At 42.6% G+C, this 23,457-nt stretch overlaps 1 protein-coding gene across 3 annotated transcripts in view; it reads left to right on the forward strand.

The window, feature by feature from the left end:
* SLIT3 (slit guidance ligand 3) overlaps positions 1 to 23,457 on the forward strand; it is a 494,398-nt gene that overhangs the window by 418,463 nt on the left and 52,478 nt on the right. For all 3 annotated transcript variants that reach the window (XM_071443101.1, XM_071443102.1, XM_071443103.1), the window contains 2 exons: positions 16,154 to 16,251; positions 22,679 to 22,818. In XM_071443101.1, coding sequence (XP_071299202.1) covers positions 16,154 to 16,251; positions 22,679 to 22,818 — 238 coding nt within the window. The remainder of the gene's footprint in view (positions 1 to 16,153; positions 16,252 to 22,678; positions 22,819 to 23,457) is intronic.

Below are 23,457 nucleotides of genomic sequence, written 5' to 3' on the forward strand. Positions count from 1 at the left end.
CTCCCCATCACTTGTGGTTCTGTAGTGGTTGTCCTGTGAGGAGCTGATTTTACAAGCACTGGGCTCCAAGGTTCCTTGCTCAAGCAGGTTGTGTGTGACTTTTCAGCTGTGCCCTGCCACAAATTTCATCCTGTGCAGTTGGAAGGGCTTTGCTTTGTGCTGTGACTGCACAGACCATCCTGGGAAATTTGCTGTGGGTGCTCCAGTTTTGAGCAGGGTGGTTGGGCTGTAGAACCTCCAGAGGTCCCTTCCAGCCATGGGCATGCTCTGATTCTGGGATGTAGATCTCCATATAAAATGCCAAGTTGGTTTTATCCTGCTTTTAGTTTCTTGTTTTCTGCCAGCAACCAGATCACCATTTCACAGGCTCCCAGACAAAGGAAAGGCAGTTCAGGTGACAATTCAGGGCCAGGTTGGTCCATGGTGACAGAATGTTGACACCTGGTAATTTACACCCACCTTCCACAGACTGATGAGCAGAAGGGTGACCCCTGACCAGACACAACCCCTAAATCTGCTGTCTCTGAATTCAGAGCACTAAAGTCCACAGAGGGATCTGCAAATATGAATCCTGTGGATTCCCATTGGGCGCTTCCTGAAAACACAATGGGAAATGGGGAAAGTATCTGAGTAAAGCAGTTTCTTCAGCAGTGATGGATAACTCCCCTTGTTCACTGTGAGAGCTTCAGGACACCAGGGCACTGTCCCAGAGCTGATGTAGCTGGAAATCCACCTCAGGAGTCAGTAGCTGAAGGACTAAGTAATAAATGAGTAATAAATATGATCTGTTCACAGCCTGGGGGGTTTCAGGTGCTATGGCCAGCATAGGATGCATCCTGCAGATTGGGATTTTATTATTGTCCTCTTTGGATACTTCTTACAGTCCTGGTCAGTTGAAACAGATGCTCATAAAACACAAAATAATAAGAATTATAGGGGAAAAAGGAGGGCAAAAGCAGACATTCATGTGGGAAGTCAGCACAAGTATCTGTGTGTTACATTTCAGGTAGGATTTAGGAATTAATTGGTTCTGATGATATCACCATGTCCCTTCTCTGTTTTCCTGGGATGCATCCCAGGGTAATTGACAGATCCCTGAAATATTGGGAAAGAGAAAATATAAAGCTTATTTCTTCTATTTCACCCCAGTGTCCTACTCAAGAATAATAACAGTTCTCCTAAACAATTGAAAAAGCATTGGAGATTTTCTGTCATTAGAAATCTTTCTACCCAGTGGCATACCAGAAACTTTTCTAGGATTTAAAGGACCATATTGTCCAAAATCTGTTTACCTGAAGCTACTTGATAACAATCCTCAAGTCAATAAGAAAATGGTCATTTTAATTTCATTTTTACAATAAATTACGTTGAATTCTTCAGATGGGAACTTGAAAAGTAAATTATTTCAGAACTAGCAGGTGAACACATAAGTCTTTGCATATACCTTACTCTTTAAGACATGTATCATGGAGCAGGCATCCAGGTTATTCTAAGTAAAACTGTGTTATGAGCTTACCTTCTCTTTTTGGCCCTCAGATTTTTGTTTGCTGGTTGTTTTTGGTTTTTTTGCAGTATCCCTTATTCACTGGGATAGATTAGATAAAAAGTTACTGGTATAAATGCATTTATAGTGCTAAAAGACATGTTTATGAAGGGAAGATTAACTAAAAAGAAAAATCCAGAATAAGCCTCCAGTTTATCAGCACATTGTAGTGTGCATGAAACCCAGGATGCGTTGTTTCCCTTGGAGGGGTTTTGGTAAATGCTTGATGTGGCTCAGTTTAAACATCTCACAGAGCATCCAGCTTTTCTCCTCTCTCACACACTCTTAGGTGACATCAGTGTGTGAATGCAAAACCCAAAACCACTGTGAGCTTGTAAGCTCCAAGCTGCCAGCCAAGCGTGGCAAAGAGCAAACAGACTGGGCATGGCACTGGGAGCAGGGTTTAAAAATACTGGCCAACAGTTCAGGGAGAATTGGTGGAAATTGAATAAGCAAAAAATGAACTGTGTGTCTTTACCACAGGTTTTTGAATAAAAATGAAATATGACAGGTTCCAAATGCAAACCATATGAAAGGAGCACTCTATCTACCACGCAGTTCTCCACCAGAGATTCATGCTAATTCAATAACAATACCTTGCTTCCTTCTCACCAGCCAGCACCAAACAGCTCCATCCATCTGGAAGCTATTTCCCAGACCTTGATAAATTGCCCTAAATCTGCCCTCTCAGCATTTGTTTTTCCTTGTTTGATGTAGATTTTAAAAAAATCCTCTGTGGAAGAGTGCATCAATAAAGTGAAAAACCCACCCTTTTCCCAAATTTAAGCTGACGGCTCCGTAATGTTCCCTGCGAAGGGGCAGGCAATACAAGAGGCTTTCTGGGGTTCCTGTGCTCATGCCAGCCTTCAGAAAAACACAGAAAGTCCCCTCAGTTACCAGCTGCCAGAGTGGGGCCTGATGGATCAGGACATTCCCCCAGTTATCTGCATTCTCCAAGCTTGTGGTCTGGTTTTTGCTGTCACACTGATGGCAGTTCCATCTCTTACTTTTCCTGCTCACAGAGAGGTTTTGGCTATTGAATGTATACTTTGTGGGGCTTTTAGCAATTTCAGTGCTGCCCTTGATGGTTTGGGTAAACTCAAAGTGAGATAAGTCATGGACCACCTGAGCTGCGAGGGGCAAGGCTGAGCTGATAATGATCTCTGCTGCTGCTCTTGCCTTAAAATGGGTGATCAAAGTGCTTGTTGGAGATAAACCATGGCTGACACAGTGCTGTTGTGGCTGTGCTTTGGGGAGAAAGCCCCAGGGAGGCTTTCTTGGCACCTCCAGCATCTGGCAGGAGCTCCAGGGTGCCAGCAGTGCTGGCAGGAGCTGGTTCTCCATGTTATTAACCTCATGTTTTCATATTAAACACAGGCATAGGGGTCATTTTCCAGTGGGTTGGGGTTTTTTCTCTTCTCCATAGCATTCTTTGAATGATGATTTAAATAATATGTGTGGTTTAGATTGTAAAGTCTGATTGTAAGTGGAGAGATGGAGATTTCTCCTGCTGGAAATGCTGCTGGCCACCTGCAAAAGGCAGTGAGTGTGAGTGCAGCTGGGGCTGGGAAACAGATAACAGGAACCTACCAGTTCATTGATTCTGTAGAGTCTGTGGCTTGTAAGTATTCCCACTGATACTGCAAAACTGAGTCCATGGGTGTTGGAATTCAAGAGATTAATCAAGCTTGCAATCAATAAGCTATTGGAAAAAACTTCACTTGAATAACTGTAGCAAAAACTAAAGTGACTGAAACCAACACTCCATGTATTTTGTCATTGCTTTACTCTGAATATGCCCTTTTGGGGTTTTTTGGCTGATTTTTGTCTTTTATACTTTCTTTTTCTTAAAATTGCAGTAGCAACAAATAAAGAATAATTTGCTTACTTTCAAATAGAATTACTTGTAGAACTGGGGAAATAGTCTAAAATACATTTTTGTTTTGCTTGAAATGAAAGAACATTGCCAAGCCAGAATAGGAAGTGCAGTGCCTGCCTAGGAATGTCCTCTGATTGCTCAGGTAAAGGAGCCAGAGCTGCTGGAAAGCAGATGTTTGTCACCTCTGGGTCCTGCTGTCACTGAAAGCTGTCTGAAATGGAAAGTGAAGATGGGTAAAATTGGCACAGCTCACATCCCTCACTCCAGGCACCAGATGCTGATGCATGTCTGTGCTAGAGTTGCTCTAAATTTTATCCAAATCTCTTCACCTCCCTGTTGAGTTCAGCCAGTGTCCTGACTTTTCCTGCAGACCTGGGGTGTCTTGAGGGTTCAGGCAATTTCACCAATCATCCAGAATGACAGATACAATTGGAAAAATCCTGGGTAAAGCTCTTGGGCTTTGGAGAGACAGCATTCTTTGCAGCCAGACTCTTGTGGTGGGAGGCATTACAGTGAAGCCAGAATGATATTTAGTGAGGAAGCTGGCTCCAAATTTCTGCTAGGAATCTGGCTCTTCCCCCTCCCCACACCCCCCACGCCTGGTTTTTGTCCCTGGAAACAAGTTTAGAAGTGGAGGGTCCCAGAGCAGGATGTCTCTGGGAAATGGGGCATTCACACAAATCCCATGTTGTGCACTGATAAAAATTCAGTGCCAGCCCTTGAGGGGGTCAGTGCAGCTGAGCAGGAGCTGTGGCTGCTGAGCATGAGGCTGACAGGAGATTTTCTCAGCACTGTCCCCATGCCACAGGTGCTGCCCTGGCTGTACCCCTGGCTCCTGGGGTGCACTGGCCCTGCTGTGCTTGGAGCAGGGGTTATTTATTTATTTATTTATCTATTTATTTATTTATTTATTTAAATAAATAAATAAATAATATATAATTATAATATATTATAATTATCATATTTTATTATATGTAAATGTATTATATTAAGTATGTAATATATTATATATTATAAATATATATTATTATATGATGATATTATATATTAATATTATAAAATATATATTGATAATATATAATAATAAATTTATTTAAATAAATTTGCACTTTTATTATTTTAGATAAATTTGCACTTCACCACAGCGAGCTTTTGCAGCCTTACACCAATAATCTGTGAGAGCCCTGCAGCAGGGACAGCCTGGGGAGAGGATTCAGCCCAGAGCTCAGCATGGCTCTGGGGGTGTTTGCTCATCTGTTCCAACAGGGCAAGTTCTCAGTGATGCTGGCTTGGGTGGGGTTGGGTGGCTGTAACCCAGTGCAGAGTTTGGCTTTTGCTGTGCCTGGTTGGTCAGGCTGATCCTGTGGGCAGATGTAGCTCTGTGCTTTTGTTTCCTTGGCTCTATTAACACACACTTGGGTCCCCATTATTGTGGGAAATTTAGGACTCCTGAAGAACTGACTAATATGATTAAGCAGAAGCTATTCATTGTTTACATTACACACATATTTATAGATTCTACAAACTACTAAGTGCACACTTCTTGGTTGGTGCCTTTGTCTTGTTCACTTGTTTTCTGCCTGCATTTCTCAGAGTAATGACTGGTTACAGTCCAGGTGTTTCACAGTCCTCTGTTATCCAGTTCTTGTGGTCTTGGCATTTGGTTTGTCACCCTCTTCTTTCTTAATTTAGCACAATTTCTGTTTCAGTAATCTTGATGAATTCTTGAGGCTTTGCTAACAAACTTAGAAGCAGGCTGGCTGGTGCACACTATGGCCAGTCCCTTGTGTGCACATTGCAACACCCCATGTGCATCCCTCAGCAATAAATAAATCCCCAAGCTGGAGCTGCAAAGGGAGAAGGAATTGGAAGGGACTCTCAGCAGCCTGGCCTCACCCACAGGATCCAGGAGAGCAAACTCCTCTCTCTGCCTGCATGTGTTGCTGTGCCCTGGCCTCCCTTCTCTCCCAGGGTCAGGGCACAGGCATTGCAATGTCAGCTCCATGCCAAGATTTGGTGTAGAAGAAATCAGTGCAGCAAAATGCTGTTTGTGTGAGGTGGTTCTGCCTTGAGCTTTTACTTTAATAAATTCTCCTGGAGTGTGTGTTTATGTGATCTGTGGTGTTTTATTTTTGTTTGATTGTTTGATAGCCGTACTGAAAATGCCTATTAATGAGTGTCAAAGAAGTATTTTCCACTCATAGTTAAATAAAAGAGAAGGCCTTCAGGGATGAGAGGTAATGGGTGGCCACATAAAATGAGTAGATCTGTATTTATGTGTGGATTTTTAGGGCAAACAGCAGTGTAAGCAGCAAGTGATTATAATTTCATATAGAACTCCTAGGGCAGAAAAAATGCAGAAATCACAATATTTTCTTCCACATGCTTTTTCTGTAAAATTTACCATGCAGCAGTCAGACTTGTGTTACCTGCTTTTTGCCCTTTCTGTTGTAGTAGGTGTAAAGAAAACAGAGATTTACATGTAGAAGAGCATAAAATGAGAGGCTTAGGGAGGGATTACTGCCCCAGTTGCTGGCTGAAGGCATCGAGGCAGGAGCACACCCACCACAGGCCCTGTAAAAACCCACTCATGTAGTGTGGCAGGCCCTAATGAGGGCTCCTAACAATAAAGCCAGCTCTGAAGAAGTATTTTGATTTTTGTGGGGCCAGCAAGAAAGCAGATGTTGAGCAGCTTCAGGCATTCCCTGCGTTTGAGCAGTGCAGGGATGGGGAGCTGCACCCACAGGTGGGCACTGACACATTCATTCTCTTGTCAGTGGGGATTATTCTCCCTCACTGTGGTTTTACTACTGTTTTCCTGGTCTAGTTCTAAATGAGTGACCAGACTTCCAATCTTTCTTTTCCCAGGGTAAAGGAGAAGTTTTTATTGGCATTTAGTCTGAATTTCAGGCTCTTGTTCTTATGTTTGCCTGGTCCTGTTACACGAAATAAAATTCTTTCTTCCTCTGTGGTTTTTCTGCCTTTCAGGTGATTGCTGGTTCCTATAACTCTGCTTAATCAAGTTCTGTTTAACCAGATCTTAATTTTCTGCATCCCACCATTTCTGCATGATTGAACCAGTTGAAATAGTTGGCCACAGCTGAAAATCCTTATTGTAAATTCCCTTGTGATTTTCTGTCATCTGTTATCCTTGAGGCTTTCTTGGCTCTGAGTGCACTCCATGAAATGACTTTTGGGTTTCTTTTGTTGTCCAAGAACATGAGCAGAGATTGTCCTGGGAGGTTGATTGCCTTATTTTCTCCTTTCCTTTGGAGGTGATGGAATTGATGAAGTTGCTATAAGCAGGCTAAGATGAAAAGAAGACTAAAGCCCCTCCTGTTAATAGAAATGATCTAATGCCAGGCTCGTTTGGGAATTAGATTGGGATTAGATTAGTGTTTGGGGTAAATGCATAAACATTGCAGGTAAGGTTGTCCCAAAGCTCTCTGGCCCCCTTGGTCCCTGGGGTCCCCTCCTCATCCTGCTGACAACCTCTGAAATAACTGTTGTGCTCTTGCCTCACACGGGGGGCATGCTTCACTTGTTTAGAAGTCTGCAAAATTCATGTGCACATTTGATTCTGAAATCACTGAACCTGCCAGTCCAGCCCACTATCAGATGGATTTCACAAAGGATTGCTGGTGTCTCTGAGATGGGAAACCTTGCAGGGGAAGCTTTGCAGATCTTCCACAAGCAAAACAGATTACACTGACATTTCTGCTGAAATAGTGTGTATTTCAGTGGGAGACCTTTCATCAGTTGCAAACCAAATGCCTGCATCCTTAACAAACAGGGATGTGCCAGCAGAAGGTTCTTCCAAGGGACTGGGGCTCTTCCAGCATCCTCAGCTCTATTTATTTCAGAAACCCAGTGAGCTTTTTGGAGAGATTTTTTAATCACATAATCTCTGCCTCATGTTAGGCTTCATTGGGGTTCTGTTTGTAATGTGTGCTCCTCTCCAGGCAGGCTGTTCAATAGCTTAAGTATTAGGCATAGTTAATCTAAAATACAACAATTATATGTTATTTCTATTTCTTAAATCATATCATTGATAGTATTTTTGCTATCTATACAAATGTCCAGACTTTATAACTTACTCTACAGAGTTCACATTGAAAAAGAGGCACTCACTTTGGATAGCCTGAAAGGAAAAGTTTTATTGTCACTGCAAAATAAATAGGCACTTAAATATTTTGAAGGTACTAAAAACACTGTTCTCATTCATGAACTGGTTTAATTAGAGACTACATAGGAAGTATTCAGTGTTGGATTTACATCAAATATATTGGGTTGTATTTTATGTATAGAATCAACCCTCAGCAAAATTAACTATTTTCAGTGTCCCTAATTTCCTTCTGCATCTCCCAAAATGTTCACACAATGGTATGGATCAGTCAGTTGTAACCTTGGGAGCTCTAGAGCACCTGTCCCATCCAGTTTGGCACCTCTGGACTCATTTCAGACATGTGCTGTGTGAATTGACTGCTGATGGATTAATGACATATCTCCTGTCATTGATTAAAAGCCTAAAAGACCATTGAATCCCAAAGTGCTCATGTAAGGAGAGGTTTGGAAGGGCAATCAGGATTTGCATGGTAATTAATATAATTACAAAATAAACCTCAAATGTCCACAGAGAATTAAATTCCATGCTCATAGGAAAAGAACCAGAGTTTTTAAAAAATAAAATGATGAATCCTTGCACTTTGACTTTGACAGGCATATTCTTGATTACTAGCTGGAGAGGTAATGGAAGGTGTGTTATACCCTGGAGGGTCATAAATCTTTCTGATTGAAATAAAATGAGGCTTAAGAGAGCAGAGTTTGCCTAATTTACTATAAATTGACAATTGTGATTTATTAACAAGGACAAGGAAGTCACTAAGAAGTGCTGCTGCCATGGCCAATCATTGTTTAATCAGATGCCAGATGAAGCTAGACTGGCATAGGATGTAACTTTATAATGGGTTTTAAATATTGTGTGTATTTTTACTTCTGATAGTAACACTGAGAAAGTTTGCAGGGGGAGCTAAATTGGCTGAAAGATGGGAGGGGCAGCACAAGAAAAATATCAGGGTCTCTTCTTTTCATAACCTGCCTTCTGTGCCATTTAGCAAATAGTATTTTTCATGTTTATGAGCAGCAGGCAACTCTGTTGTAGTATGGTTGTGTCAGTGTAAGTACACCTGAATAAACAGAGATGCTGAACTGAAAAAATAATTCAGATTGTTCTAGGTAAACTCAGATTTCTATTAAAAAACTTTTATTCCAAACTAGAGGTGGATGAAATAAATTGTTATTTCATGTTAAATTAATTGGCTTCTGAACAGCAATCCTCAGAAGGCACATTTTTATTACCCATTGGGATGGGAGGCTGAAGAGAAAGAATTAATCCATCCCCAGTGTGAGTGGGGAAGCATCCCCAAGGTGTGGGTCTCTGTAGCAAGGGCTGTGCTCAGAAGGAGGAGTCACAAGATTTTTGTGAACAACAGATGATCAAAATCTCTCAACTTCCACCTGGCAATCTGAAAGCAGTCTGATCCAAAATTGCTGTGATATTTCCCATGCCTTGCCAAATAATTTGTATATATGCCTGAGCAGATGGATCTAACACAGGCCCTGCCAGCTCCTCTGCTTGTTTGACCTTGCCAGTGAGCATCAGATGCATCTTTTCCAGACTGAGGCTTAGCCACTGTGTCCATGGCCAGAAAGAGCATAAACAAGGAAAAGAGTTTCACCTGGATCTGCTGAAGAGCTTCCCACTGCTGGGTGTGGACAGCAGGGTGTCAGCTGTCTGCATGGATCTGAATATCAGATATCTGCCTCTGAGTATCAGTTTCAAATTATATTTGAAACTCACTGCTAAAGTAACACTCCTTCCCAATGCTGTGCTGTTTAGCCCTTCTTTTAATAGAATTTAAGTCAATTTTATATTTGGAAGTTGGTTCCATTCTTCACACAGTTTACAACATTTCTAATTATTTGGTAGCATTCCCTTCCCCAGGCTGTGTTTGCAGGGATCCATCAAGTCCCTCATGCTGCAGTTAGCACCACATGCCCTGCTTGCTTCCATAACTGCTGTCAGCCTTGCAGTTCATGTAAAACTTCTTTTTATGATCCCATTATAGCAAATACTGGGTTTCCCTGCCTTGAAAGGCTCTGAAATATACAACCATGAATAGAACTTGAGAGAATTTTTCCTACCAAACTTGTAACTTAGCATGTTGGCTGTGAGGCTGAATTTATGGTATCATGTTCCCTTGGTCAATTATGCAAAATTCTTCTTGTTTCTTCTTTGTATTTATTGCTGCTGAATGTGTTTATTACAGGGAAAACTGCTGAATGCCTCATTCTTTTTTCCCAGCTTAATTTTCTAGTGGAACTGAAGTTTATGTGATAAAACTTTGTTCATGAGACATCACATTCCCTTCATGCCCTGGAAAATTTCAATTTATCCTCCAATTTTGACTATTTTTGGCAGAGGGATAAGTGGTGAAAGAAGTCACTGGTAAAACATGCTATTAGGTCAAAATTAGCATCAGTTTATACCTTATTGGATAGCTGCATGGCACACCTTCAGGAAAACCTTTGATCACAGTTCTCACTTTACTAAGCATGAAAGAAGTAAAACTCAAAGGAAAAAGTTGCATTCAGAAGTTCAGACTGAATTCTCTCTCTGTGCTGGGTGCCTGTGTCTTCTACTGCTTCTGGATTTTTCCCCCTCTCCTTACCTGTTGCCCATCATTTTTTTCATACAAAGCCTCAGGAAATCACTGTTCCACACCACATTTGTCCCTTCCCTCTGCTTTGGGACCTTGCAGGTCTGAATTTAAGGAGAAGTCCCACTGGCATATCCAGGTGCAGCAACACTCAGGTGTGGGCATCAACCTCAATCAGAATAATACAGAAAATGATAAAATCCTTGCCACACTGTGGGAGCAGAGCACAGCTCAGCAAAGTGGCTGCAAGTGTCCATTTATTCTCCATTTCCCAGGATTAGGAGGTTGAAATGTTAAAGCTGGCAGATACTTGTAGGCTGGAATAACATTCCTGGGGATGCTCATGGAACAAACACAGTGTTCTTCTCTGTTATCTTCCTGTGCATTTTCCTTCCAGCCTGTCATGAAGTGGAAGATTTACTAAGCCTTTTCCTTTAATGTAATGGTTTCTTATTAACTTCTGACCAGGAAACCCATAAGACAAGTGTTTAAATGTTTGTGAGACTGAGACTTGGATGTGGATGCATCACTCCCACAATTAGGAATGTAAAGGACAGAGTGTGCAATTCAGTGTCTTTGTAGATGTAATTTTGTCTGTTTTCCCTAAAAGCTTTAGCTGTATTTAGACCTTGATAATTAAGTTGTTTATGAAAATTTCCTGGTTCTTAATTTAAAGTCTCTATCAACTATATTTGTCTTCATTTAGTATTTTTGCTAAACACATGAATGCTACCATCTGTTCTCCACATATACCATCTAACTAAAATTTATTATGAGCACATTGGATGTTGTTAACAAGTCGAATAAACTTTGGTATTTCTGTTGTAGAGCTCATTTTTCCAGCATGCTGTGAAACACTGTAGTCATTGAACAGGGCTGTAATTAGCTGCAATGGGGTCTCCCTGTTCACAAACCAGTGAGGCTGGGCAGATTCCTGCCTGTCTGCAGGTGTCTCCCTGGCTGCCTGGGTCGTGTTTCTCCTGCAGTCAGCAGTGATGCTTTTATACACCAGGAGCTTTCCACCTTCTGCCTGTGCTGTGGTGGTGTTTCCACCCCTTATCTGTGCCCTGCTGTTGATAAAACAGGAGAAGGATCACATTGGGATGGAGAGAGTTCAAACCTCTGCCACGTGGGTGTGAATGAAACTCTTGGTCTACACAGACAATGCTGATAATTGAAAAAATTGGAAAAATTGAAAAATTGAAATTAATTGAAAAAAATATTGCAGTGGTTGAAACAGTGTCAAGGCAAATGAGTGCTTTTTTTACTCTATTATCCCTTGTTCTTCCTGCTGAGGGTTCTTATTAGGTTTTGCTACTTGTTATTGGGTGTTTTATTGATCATGATATAATGTTCCCAGTATTGGATCCTTGTAAAAGCTGGAATTTGGCACAGCAGTGCTGAGGAACAGCTTGTAGATATAGCAATGCCCAGTATGGGTAATTTCAAACAAAAAAATGATTCTTTCTAGGTATGGTGACTAGTTCTGTTCTCATTCTCTGAAACGTGGAGCTGGAGCAGCCCAGATTAAGTCTGGACCAGCTGAGGTTCTTGAGGTTCAAAAGGACAGCTGGACTCTGAGATACATCTTCTAATAAGTTGCAGAAATTTCCTGTTTCAATGCCTAAACCTTTCCACTCCTGCAGAAAATTAGAGAAAATACATAAAAGTGTTTTGGAGCTGATGCCTTCCTATCAGACTAGACAAAAATTTATTGTATCCTAAAAAAGCTCTAGAAGTAAAATATTGCACACAGAGGGACCTTCATCCTCTTTCTGTGAATTGCTGAGACAGTTCTATCTTCTTGCCTGTCCTTGAAACAAGTCTGCACCTCTATTTCTGCTTCAGACCTCATTAAAAGGCTCTTTAGTCTTGAAGCAAATAGACAATATTCTCCTTTGTAACAATAGTTATTTCCAGGCAATATAACTCAAGGAGTATTTCCCAACTCGCAGATAAATTAATTTTAGTGATGCTTGACAGCAATTCCATTTTTCCAGTAAGAAGTCTTACAGTAAATTGAGACTGGAGAATTGCGTTATTCATTTGAAAGATGTTTCTAGAATGTCTTTAGGCTCTTCTGGGTAGTGACAGTCTCATACAGAAATGAAATGGCCTTGCTTTGCTGTAGATTTATTAGTACCACTATTTTCTGCAGCTTCTCTCCTCTCAGAGTTCCTTGTTTTCCAAAGTCTTCCTTGTTAGAGAAGTTGTGCTTCTTTTGTGGGCTTGCTATTGATAAAGTCAGCTCTGAGAAGATAATCCTCAGAGAAGGATTAAATGTTGTTTGCCCATTTATTACAATGAGTAAACTGAGTCAGAAAGACTCTAATTTTCTTAAAGTCACACAGCAACCCATTGTTGCAATTGTCTGGTTCAGCAGCACATTCTAATGGGTTTCCATGCTGCCTGAGGCCCAAAAAGCCAATAATTCAGCCATGTTCAGTACAGAAATGAGAGCAGAATTTGTCATGCAAAACTTCATGTGCCAGTGCAAGAGACTGAAGGGGCCTTGCTCTCATTTTAACATTTATCTTTATTAAATTTTTACAAGAACATTCAAATTAATCTGAATAATTATAGTGGAAGTGATGGGCCTGTTTTACATGGTTTCAGCTGCGACAAAAACCTTCAGAAAAACAGATGCTTTGCTGCTTGCTCCACTTGGCTGCCAAGGGTTTAATATTTTAATGATACAGGGGTGAAGAGTTTGCATGAAATAGAAGTAGCTCCAGGGACACAGGAAAAGTATAAAAGTGAAGCTTCCAGCTTCACTACAAGAAGGTGGTGAACTGTCATTATGATATTTTCTGAAAAATCCCTTTGCCAGGATTTCTTCTCCTGGGAAGCTGAGAAGCCTCAGAAAAGAATGAAAACAATAATTATCTGATTGCTTGGAATGTGGTCTGGAAATCGTTTACCAACAGGTGCATCTTTGATTGGTTCCATGGAAATTGTTTTTAATGAATGACCAATCACCATCAGCTGTGTCAGACTCTGAGGAGTCAGTCAGGAGCTTTCAGTATCATTCTTGTTTAGCTTTCTGAAGTATCCTTTCTCTTTCTTTTAGTATAGTTTTAGTATATCATTTCATAGGATAGGATAGGATAGGATAGGATAGGATAGGATAGGATAGGATAGGATAGGATAGGATAGGATAATAAATCAGCCTTCTGACAACTTGGAGTCAGATTCTCATCTCTCACCTCATCCTGGGGATCTCACAACACCCCAGTGAACAGCCAGGGCTCAGGGCACAGATGGAGGAGGGATGGCAGTGCTGGAGCAGGGTGATCAGTGTCACCGTTCCACGGTCGCATCCGCAAAGCGCCGCGGGCCACATGGTGCCAAAATAAAACCTGCAGGAGCTTCCCTCAGCTCCATCCCAATCCCTGCCTGAGACATTTGGGATCTCAGATGGAGGAGGACAGGCTGCTTGGCACACGGGGCACGGATGGAGCAGAGAGCCTCTGTGCCAGGCCTTGGGCGAGCGCCGTGCGTGCTGCCGGCACTGCTGTGCGGGGATGAACTCACTGCCAGCCACCCTGGCCAGGCCTTTGGAGGATGAACTCACTGCCAGCCACCCTGGCCAGGCCTTTGGAGGATGAACTCACTGCCAGCCACCCTGGCCAGGCCTTTGGAGGATGAACTCACTGCCAGCCACCCTGGCCAGGCTCTCTGCTGGCCTTTGGGGGATGAACTCACTGCCAGCCATGGTGGCCAGGGCTCTCTGGTGGCCTTTGGGAGATGAACTCACTGCCAGCCACCCTGCCCAGGGCTCTCTGCTGGCCTTTGGGGGATGAACTCACTGCCAGCCACCCTGGCCAGGGCTCTCTGGTGGCCTTTGGAAGTGTTTCTCTCCTGATACAGCCATGGAGAAGTCTGTCCCTCTTGTATTTGCAGGAATTTGAAAATGCAAAGCTGCGTCTCCTCGCTCTGGGGAATACTGGAGACAGAGCCTCAGGAAATACAGCTTTGTTAACAAAACTCCTCTGTGGTGTTGGATGAAATTATAATATAAAATGTATAATACATGTATGTATCTACATATTGCTGGAGGCCAACAGTACGAGGCTCAATAAGGTCAAGTGCTGGGGCCTGTCCTTGGGGCACAACAGGCCCTGCAGCTCCAGGCTGAGGGCAGAGGGCCTGGAAAGCTGCCAGGCAAGAAAGAACCAGGAGCTGCTGGTCTCCAGAGGCTGAAAATGACCCCGTGTGCCCAGGTGGGCAAGTGGCTTGTACCAGAAATAGATTGTCCCCCTGTACTCAGCACTGGTGAGGCCACCATCACTGCAAGACATTGAGGGGCTGGAGCTTGTCCAGAGAAGGGAACAGAGCTGGGGAAGGGTCTGGACAGTCCCAAGGAGTGGCTGAGAGAGCTCAGCCTGGATAAAAGGAGGCTCAGGGGGGACCTGTTCACTCTCCACAAGTCCCTGACAGGAGGGTGCAGCCAGATGGGGGTCAGGCTCTGCTCCCTGGCAGCTGGCAATGGGACAAGAGGAAATGGCCTCAAGCTGTGCCAGGGAAGGTTCAGGTTGGATTATCGGGAAAAAACTTCTTCACTAAAATGGTTGCTAGCACTGGAATGAGCTGCCTAGGCAGGGGATGGAGTGATGATCTCTGGAGGTGCTCCAAAAACAGCTGGGTGTGGCACTTGGTGCTCTGGTCTCGTTGTCACGGTGGGATCAGCCAAAGGGTGGGTTCCATCCTGAAGGTCTTTTCCAGCCCAGTGATTCTGTGATAATCAGTGTGCCTCACTTCTTCACAATGACTTCTCTGCTCTTCACATGATGGCCACATGTCCTGCCTGCTGCAAAGTACTGAAGATTTCAGTGGTATTTGGAGGACTGACCATAGGATGTGTGAGCAAGAGCCAAGCACCAGCAGTGGACAGACCAGATCAATTGAACCCTTTACTAAAGTTCACACTCATAAGCTGTTTTGGGTTTTTTATGCTAAGCTGTTTTGGGTTTTTTATGCCTTGGTTAGGCTTAAAAATGCACCAATTTCAAGATACGCATTCTAGAGACAAATTAAGACAAAAAACCAGCTACCTGAACTGAATTCTTGTATCTCCCAAGATATTTTTCTCCTCTTGTCTGAAGTAATCTACCAGCTTTCCAGCAGATGAGCTGGCAGAGGTCCACTGCTAGCAGGACCTTCAGCAGGAAGAGCAGAGTGATCTCTTGAACTTCTTGTGATTGCTCAGATCCTTTGAGGATTGAGGCTTTTGGGTGGCTTTACTCCACCCCACTGTGTCAGCAACTGAAAAGCAAAACCAAGCTGTTCAATGTATTTGCCAGTTTTACAAATAGCTTGTCCTTATCAGCAGAATATAATGAACAGAGAAATATGTTTATGCCTTGAAGGGGCAGTAAAAAGTCAGTAGCAGTGGAGGTGTCTCAGGCTGGTGAGGTTCAGTCAGAACTGAGGTGTATTCTAGGGAAACCTTAAAGAAGGGAACAGTCAACGATGAACTCTTGGTGTGTTGTGTGCAGAAATTCAAGCTCAGCTCTGAGCACACAAAGGGCCTCTCCCCTGTGGTTCTGACTCTGGTAATGAGCAGCCTGTGCTGCTGCAGGGTTTAACTGAGAGCCTGGTGAGTGCACTTGGTGAGTGCTGACTCCACGTGGGCTTGTGCTCACTGTGTGTGGCCTTCTGCTTACCTTTGGTCCTGAGTCATTCTCTTCATTGTAACTAACATTAAAGTGTGCTGGAATGGTAGTGAAACCAGCTGTTTCCTTAAAACACTCCAGTGAAAGAGTTCATTACAGTCTTGAACCTGAAGTAATACTGAGATGCCCACCAGTCCCATTGGACAAAGCAGCTGCCCTGGCAAATTCTCACTGAAGTCATGAATAAATCTGATCATCAATAAAGAACATTAAGGGATGTTGTGGGTCTGAAGACCACAGACCTCTTGTAAGTGGTGCCACAAGCAGAGTGAAGGAACAAGAGACACTGATAACATGAGCCTTACTAACATTGTTTCTTTTGAATTTTCCCAAATAGGGTCGAGACTGCAGTGTGCCCATTAATTCCTGCATTCAGAATCCATGTCAGAATGGAGGGACCTGCCACCTCACAGAAGCAAATAAAGATGGATTCAGGTAGTAGCACAAAGTTCATTTAAAATGAGATGATAAAATTTAATGTGTTTCTGCTTTGCATTAATGAACTGTAATGGCTCCTTTATAGAAACTGCTGCATGTGGCATTTCCATTTGCCATACTAAACTATTGCTTTGGTTTCCTTGGTGTGACATATCATTTCCTGTGAAACAGGCCTCCTTATTTCCTCATAATGCAATATACATTTAAGAGCTTTTGAGCAGTCTCTATGTTCTGCATTGTGTTATCTGTATCCTAATTTTCCTTGGGGCATTTCAGGCTCACATCTAAGCTGTTTTTGTATTTGTAAAGTGAGCATCTGTTGCTTGACAGCCAGATCCAAAATGTTTTCATACTGAAGAATCTTGCAGACAAACAGGCTTTAAAGAAACAATTAAAAAGCACAGGGAGATTGCCACATCTTAAGCATTGTGCCTGCAAGAGAATAACCTCTGCAGCTGGATATTGTGGATTTCAGTTTGCCCAGATTACAAAAATGTAGCATAGGTGGGGATGCTCTGAGAGAAGTCCAGAAATTTTAATGAGATAGGAGATGGGAGATCTGCACTGCTGCAGGCACTACTTCACAGCTAAGAAAATACAAGTTTGAGGCTTTGGTCATTCGTTGTCATTCAAATTGATAGAAAGTTTCTTTTTTAAAAAGAGCTTCTAGAATTCTCATAGATTTGCTCCTCCATGTTTGTGCTGTTTCTTGCAAAAGAAGAAGCAGTAAACAGAAGAAATGCCCCAGTGCTTCTCTCTGTGCCCACCCTCATGAATTCCCTGCTTCCAGAAGCAGATGCAGCACATGACAGGAGAGAGGACACTGCTGATGTTACAGTGGAAAAGCACAGGTGGATGGGGGTGAAGAGACACTGTAGGCTCTGTAATGAACAGCAGCAGGAGTTTCCAGCATGGAGACCAGGAGCAGGCATGGCCCCATCTCCATCAGCTCAAGGCTCACCTGGAGCACCTGTGGCAGCCCCTGAGCAGGGCAGAGGAGTCTCCTGAGCCAAGATGTGTCAGCAGGGTGATGGTGTTGGGAGAGGAGGGGGAGGCTCAGCAGGTCACAGTGTGTCCAGGTGGTCCTGCTGCTCAGCAGACTCCATAGATTCTGGAGAAACCACTCCTCTGGTCTGATCTACCCTCTCTTGATTCTGATTTTAGCAGGTCCAGCAATTTTTGGAGTAAAAGTTCACGTTCAGTTTCTGCTTAATGGTCTGGTGGACTTCAGTCCATTTTCCTTTCTGGTCACTCATGTAAATAGCTTTTTCCAGCTTGTGCCAATGTAAAACTGCACCACATTAGAATATCTGGAGTTTGTCACTCAGTACCCATTTTTCAAAAATATAGCTGATACTAAAATTGCAGTAGTAAAACATTTTATAATATCCATAATGCTAGAATGAGAGCCTTCCACATATATTTTGGATCGGGTTTTTCTTTAGCATTTTGTTTGTGGCAGCAGATAAAGAGTTTTGAATGACCTGAATTGAGAGCTACTTCTGCATTTCTCTCCTGAATTGAATGAATTTTACAATTTCTGAGGCTTTGCCTCAGTTCCAAATGAGCATTGTTTTTGAGATCCTTTATAAAACTGCAGGGGTAGTTTTGTTGCTGAACAACATTCGAGGCTTTATAGGGAAGGATTCTGCTTTTTATAGTTATTTATATAGTTTCAGTTGGTCTAATAAAAGACACATAAAACCATATCTCATCAAAACCCTGCTGCATGAAATTGAATGTTCAGCATGTGCATTGCTCCATTTTCCCCTTGTTTTTAATTCAGTCAGTCCATAACCTCTGTGGCTCTGCAGGGCTGTGGAGCTTTAGCATGGCTTCGGGAAATGTGGTGTGGAGATGGAGCAGTCAGTGACAAGGAAGATACAGAAACCTTTCAGGATTGAACTTGGTTGGTTGGGTTGGGGTTTTTTGGTGGGAAATCTCTCCAGTGGATGGCAGCAGTCAGAGTTATGTGCATATAAATTGTGGTCACCAGGATGGGAAAACGCTGCCCTGTGTTATGTGAGGAAGCGGATGTCAGAAACATTTTCATGAGAGGCCTCCTTGGATTTTTTTTTGTTGTGTGGCCTGTAAAAGAAATTATATCTTCTGTATATTCTCTTCCCTAGGGAAATATATTCATACACAAGCCCTGCTGCCAAACTTGTCAAATCTTTACTCTTGTAAGAAGGAAACTTAAGCCAAAGTTCTCTCCCTGTGAAATGCCAAGCTGCTTTAACTCTCAAGTTTCTGTGGCCTTAGACAAGAAAATTACCATTTGAAATAATGCTAAGGTGCTGATGTTCCCCCCAAAGACAGGAAGCTCTTAGTTATGACTGAGATTCCAGCCCAACGCCCCCGCTGTGCCTGGTGCCCACAAGGGCTGTCAGCAGCAGGGGCTGAGGCACTCAGGTTCGCTGGAATGGCAGATCCTGGTGGGACAGCCAAGGGCAAAGGTTCAGCTGCAGTTACTCCCTCCTCTTTTACGCTTGCACTTTTTCAATCCTGAGTCATTTTCATATTCTCTTCCTTCAAGTAGGGGTGACCTCTGTGTTGAGGAATAGATAGGTGACATGGTGTGGCTCAGAGGAGTGGAAATGTGAAGTTCTTTCGTGGTATTTTCTGGGGTCCCCATTGTTGGAAGGAAATTATGAATCTGACTCCATGTTCTTAGAAGGCTAATTTATTATTTTATGATATCATACTATATTAAAGAATGCTATACTAAAACTATACTAAAGAATAGAAAATGGATACAGACAGAGGGCTAAAAGAAAATAATGAAAAACTCGTGACTCCTTCCAGATTCCCAACACAGCCTGACCGTGATTGGTCATTAAGTTAAAACAATTCACATGAAACCAATCAAACAGCCACCTGTTGGATAAACAATCTCCAAACTACATTCCAAAGCAGCAAAACACAGGAGAAGCAAATGAGATAATATTGTTTTCCTTTTCCTCTGAGGCTTCTCAGCTACCCAGGAGGAGAATCCCGGGCAAGGGGATTTTTCAGAAAATATGATGGTGACATTCTTCCTCCCTTTGAATTGCTGATTCTAATCTAATCTGTGCCTGATGTGACAGAAGGTTGCCCAAAAAGTCACTTATTAAGGCTGATGAGAGAGATGGCCAGTGAGACATGTCCTGGTGGTTCAGCACACGTGGAGGGGAGGCTTTGGCAGGAGCAGAGCTGTCACAGGCAGCAGCTGATCCCTGCTAACCTGCGGTGCTGGGACACAAAGGCTCTGGGTTATTTTAACTTTTCTCCATATAAAACCCCCTCCGGTTCCCAGATCGCTTTTTTTAGCATTTTCCACAAACTGTAAGTGCCCTCATAAATGTAAAATCCTGGAACTGATTAACTGCCTAGTGTTAATTCTGCCTAGTTCAAGGAAAAACATTGCACTTCCAGACTTTCAGGCTACTCCATTGGGATCTAGACATAAAAGGCATCTTTACCATGTAATATTCCTGAAAGAATTTACTATATCTATTTAAAAGCGTTTTTGAAACTTGACACACTGTATGGATATCTATTTTAATAAACAGATGCTAAATTGTTTCATTAGAGTTTATTAAAAAAAAAATCTAGTACAGCAAAATTTAAAATTGCCAGCTTGAAAAAAAACTTACAAAATGCTTTGGGTCCAAAAGTTTACCCCAAAGTGTTGCCATTTGTGTTCCCTTGAAACTTCATGAGGATAATGGGATGTTATGTAATTCTTTATAGGAAAACACAACATCAATTCCTGAACAGGAGGAATAGGGAATTTGGACTTTTATTAAAACACAGTTGTTTCCTGCATGGCTCCATTGTTTCCAACATGCAAATGAAATGCTGTCTCACACTGCTTCACTACTGAGTCACTGCAAAGTTTTCATCATTGTCTCTGGAATTCATTTTCTCCCTCGGTCAGCTGGAACCCAAGTTTGATGACCTTCCAGTCACTCAGCAGACTTCATTATTCTTCTTAGCTTTTTTTTGGATAGTACATACAAACAGTCCCAAACTGCAATTCTTTCAACATGTGGTTCAATCCAGGTCCCAAGTTGTATGTTTTATCTTTTCATTTCAGGCCTCATATCTGGGACATTTAAATGCAAATCAAAATAAAGAACTGTACGTAAGCAATAATGTAAAGACTCCCTATACTACATAAGGACCAGTAGCCAAATGTCATCAATTATTCTGACATTTCCCTGAGTATGGAATGTGTCCTAATACTGGGCAATTTATGTTAACAATCCCAAATGAATTGTTACTAATGGTATCTCCACTGTGAACCATTACTGTGATAGTGTTTAATAATGTCATTTTTAATTGCATACACCCAAGCTGTCCCAATCCTTTTGTGCAAGGAAAATGGTGTTATGTTCACATAAAAAATCACCAGCACAAAGCCACTCTTGTTGCTTTTCTTTACATGGAGACAAAAATTTCTGTTCCCAAACTGAGACCTTGTCTTCCAAGTTGCAGCCTGGAGCATATTTGTATGACCGAGTTACAAACCCCTGAAAATGGGGTTTTGTAATCAAAAATCAAGACATGATGAATGTATCACTGTATTTAATTAGATATCTTTAACCCCCTCCCTGACACTTGCATTGCCACAAAAGATGGTGTGCCAGCTCTTCTTTCTGCCTCCTGTGATCCTCTGGCTCTGGGTCAGCAAGAGGGCATGTTTTATTAGCAATAATGAGCTTGAGACAGGAAAACAAAATATTCCTTATTGATTTATTGTGGCCTAAATTGAATTTATTGGAGCAGTTTGGTTTTGGTTATTCATGGTGAAGGTTTTCTAACCCTCATGACCTGTGGATGGTCCCTGCAGAATGAAGATGACTCTGAATGTGACCAGTGTCCCTCTTCTGTACCCATCTGGGAGATCTTCCTGTTGTGGTGGCTCAAGACACATTCCCTTCCCATTTTTCCTCCTCTTTATGACTCCTTCCTGAGATTGCACATCATGAGGAATCTAACCCAGCCTGGATGATCCAGCCTGGGACTCCTGAGGTGGATGCAGAGCTTTGTGCCATCCCTCCCTTGGGACTCTCTGCACTCTGCTCAGACTGTGGCACACAGCAGGAAGGGAAGGGAAAATCCTTCAGCTTTTTTCATGGATCCTGAAGAGCTCCTTTTTCCCCAGGGCTTTCCCCATCTCCTGCATAAAGCAGGATAACCACCTCAGGCTCTCTTTGCCTGTCAGAGCTGGAAACAGCACCCTGCAGCCACGTCTGCCTTGGAAATCCTCCTGGTTTCCAAAAGCACTGCATGGCAATTAGTGAGACTGCTGTAGTGCTTTCTGGTTTTCATCCTCATCAATCAGTAGTGCTTTTTATTTGCTCAGTTTCTTTTCTGCCACCAGAGCCTGCATAAGAAAGGAAATGAACAGCAGAGTGAATGTGTAGTTTGGACTGGGGCTCCAAGCAGCCCTTTCTGTGACTACTGAACAGCAATGCTAGCACTTCAAAACTGACATTTCACATATCATTGCTGGCTTCTCAGAAGCCCCTGATATTACTGGAGCACTTAACTCCTGTTTTTAGACTCTCCTTTTGGAAACTCTGCCCTCCACCTCTTCATCACTTACAGATAGTTTAAAATATAAAGGTTCTGTTTGTAACTGTAGCTTCTAGATGTAGAGAGGAAATGGAGATTTAAAAAAATCAAGCCATTCTTCAGCCATTTAGTTTTCTATCTTCCCTCTAGGGACCATACATCACACTCCTGTGAGATAAAATGTCTAGTGCAATTATTCTTCACTAGTGTCCACATCCTCACAGAGCCATTACTGGCTGTGCCATGCTCTGTGTTTTAGTTGAATTATCTGGGCATCATCAGCTCTTCTCCAAATAGTTATTGAGGGAGCTGAAATCTTACAGCACTTGTAAAAGCAATCATTCCCAAACATTTCTTATTTGGACAAGTGACAAAGCAGTAATGAGAAGAAAATGCTCATGTCTGTAAACTCAACTCAAGCTGCTGTTCTTTGAAGAGGCTGAGGTATCTGAGAGCTGCCAAGGGACTGTGCAGTCCTCAGCAGGCAGATGTCCACATTCTCACAAAAACATCAACAGGGAGGCCAAGGATTTGAGTATTGTGATGAATGTTTACTCTCCTGCCCTGGAGTTGCTTACTCCAGCTAAGGGCCAGAGTTCCCAATAAAGCAGCGAAGGGAGCATGGCAGAGGCTGGCTCCTGAGAATGAGTTTTGTCTCCTGTAAATAATTACATGACCCCAGGAGCCATCAGACTGCATCTTTCACCAAACTCTTGGGGTTAAATTGCTCTATGCCTCACAGCAGCAGTGAATTTGGCTCCAACTGACTTTTATGTTTTAATTTCAGTTTTATACCTCAAACCTCCTGTACCCTTTAGATCCATGCTAACATTTTTTTTGTTTTGTTTTTCTTTCTCCAAAGCTGCTCTTGTCCTCTTGGGTATGAGGGGGAGAGGTGTGAAATAAACCCAGATGACTGTGAAGATAATGACTGTGAGAATAACTCTACATGTGTGGATGGGATCAACAACTATGTGTGTCTCTGCCCTCCTAATTACACAGGTAAGAAAGGGCCACAACACAGAACAAGAATCCATAAGGAGTGCCTGAAGGGAAGGGTCCAAACTAAATAATGTTTATTTAGTGCATGAGCAAATAATGAATTGAAAATCTAGTCCCCTTCTGAACAATCTGAATCTCTTCCTGGAAAAATGTTAATGTTACTAATATTGCAGTATATGTGCTCACAAACATGGCCACTTTTCTGAGACAAAAGACTGATGCCTCATTGTAAAATACATTAAAAAACAGTATTTAAGGGATCAGAGAAGTGTCTACTTCAGTGTGCACATTTTCAGTACTGAGCTGAGCCTGATACCCACCTTGGCTTGAGGTCTCAGGGCTCTGCATGTGTTAAATACAGTGAGCCTGCTAAATTCCTGATCTCCATTTCACAGGTGGGTGAGCAAAGGCTCTGTAAGAGGCTGCAGGCTCAGGTGTTGTCTCCAGTGTGAGCCAGGTCAGGGAGCAGGGGCAGCTGCTGGGTCTGTGGTCACAGGGCTTGGGGATGGAGTCAGAAATGGGATGAAATGGAGTCAGATGGAGTCAGAAATGTCTTGCATTGTAGATAAATTCCCTCCTAAACCTTCTGCAAGAGTGTCTGGGTTTGAAAAGCCAGGTGTCTGATAAGGAAGGCAGGAG

This window comes from Agelaius tricolor, unplaced genomic scaffold, assembly GCF_023055355.1.
Source record: "Agelaius tricolor isolate 1412-34295 unplaced genomic scaffold, bAgeTri1.0.p SCAF_18, whole genome shotgun sequence".
Taxonomy (NCBI): domain Eukaryota; kingdom Metazoa; phylum Chordata; class Aves; order Passeriformes; family Icteridae; genus Agelaius; species Agelaius tricolor.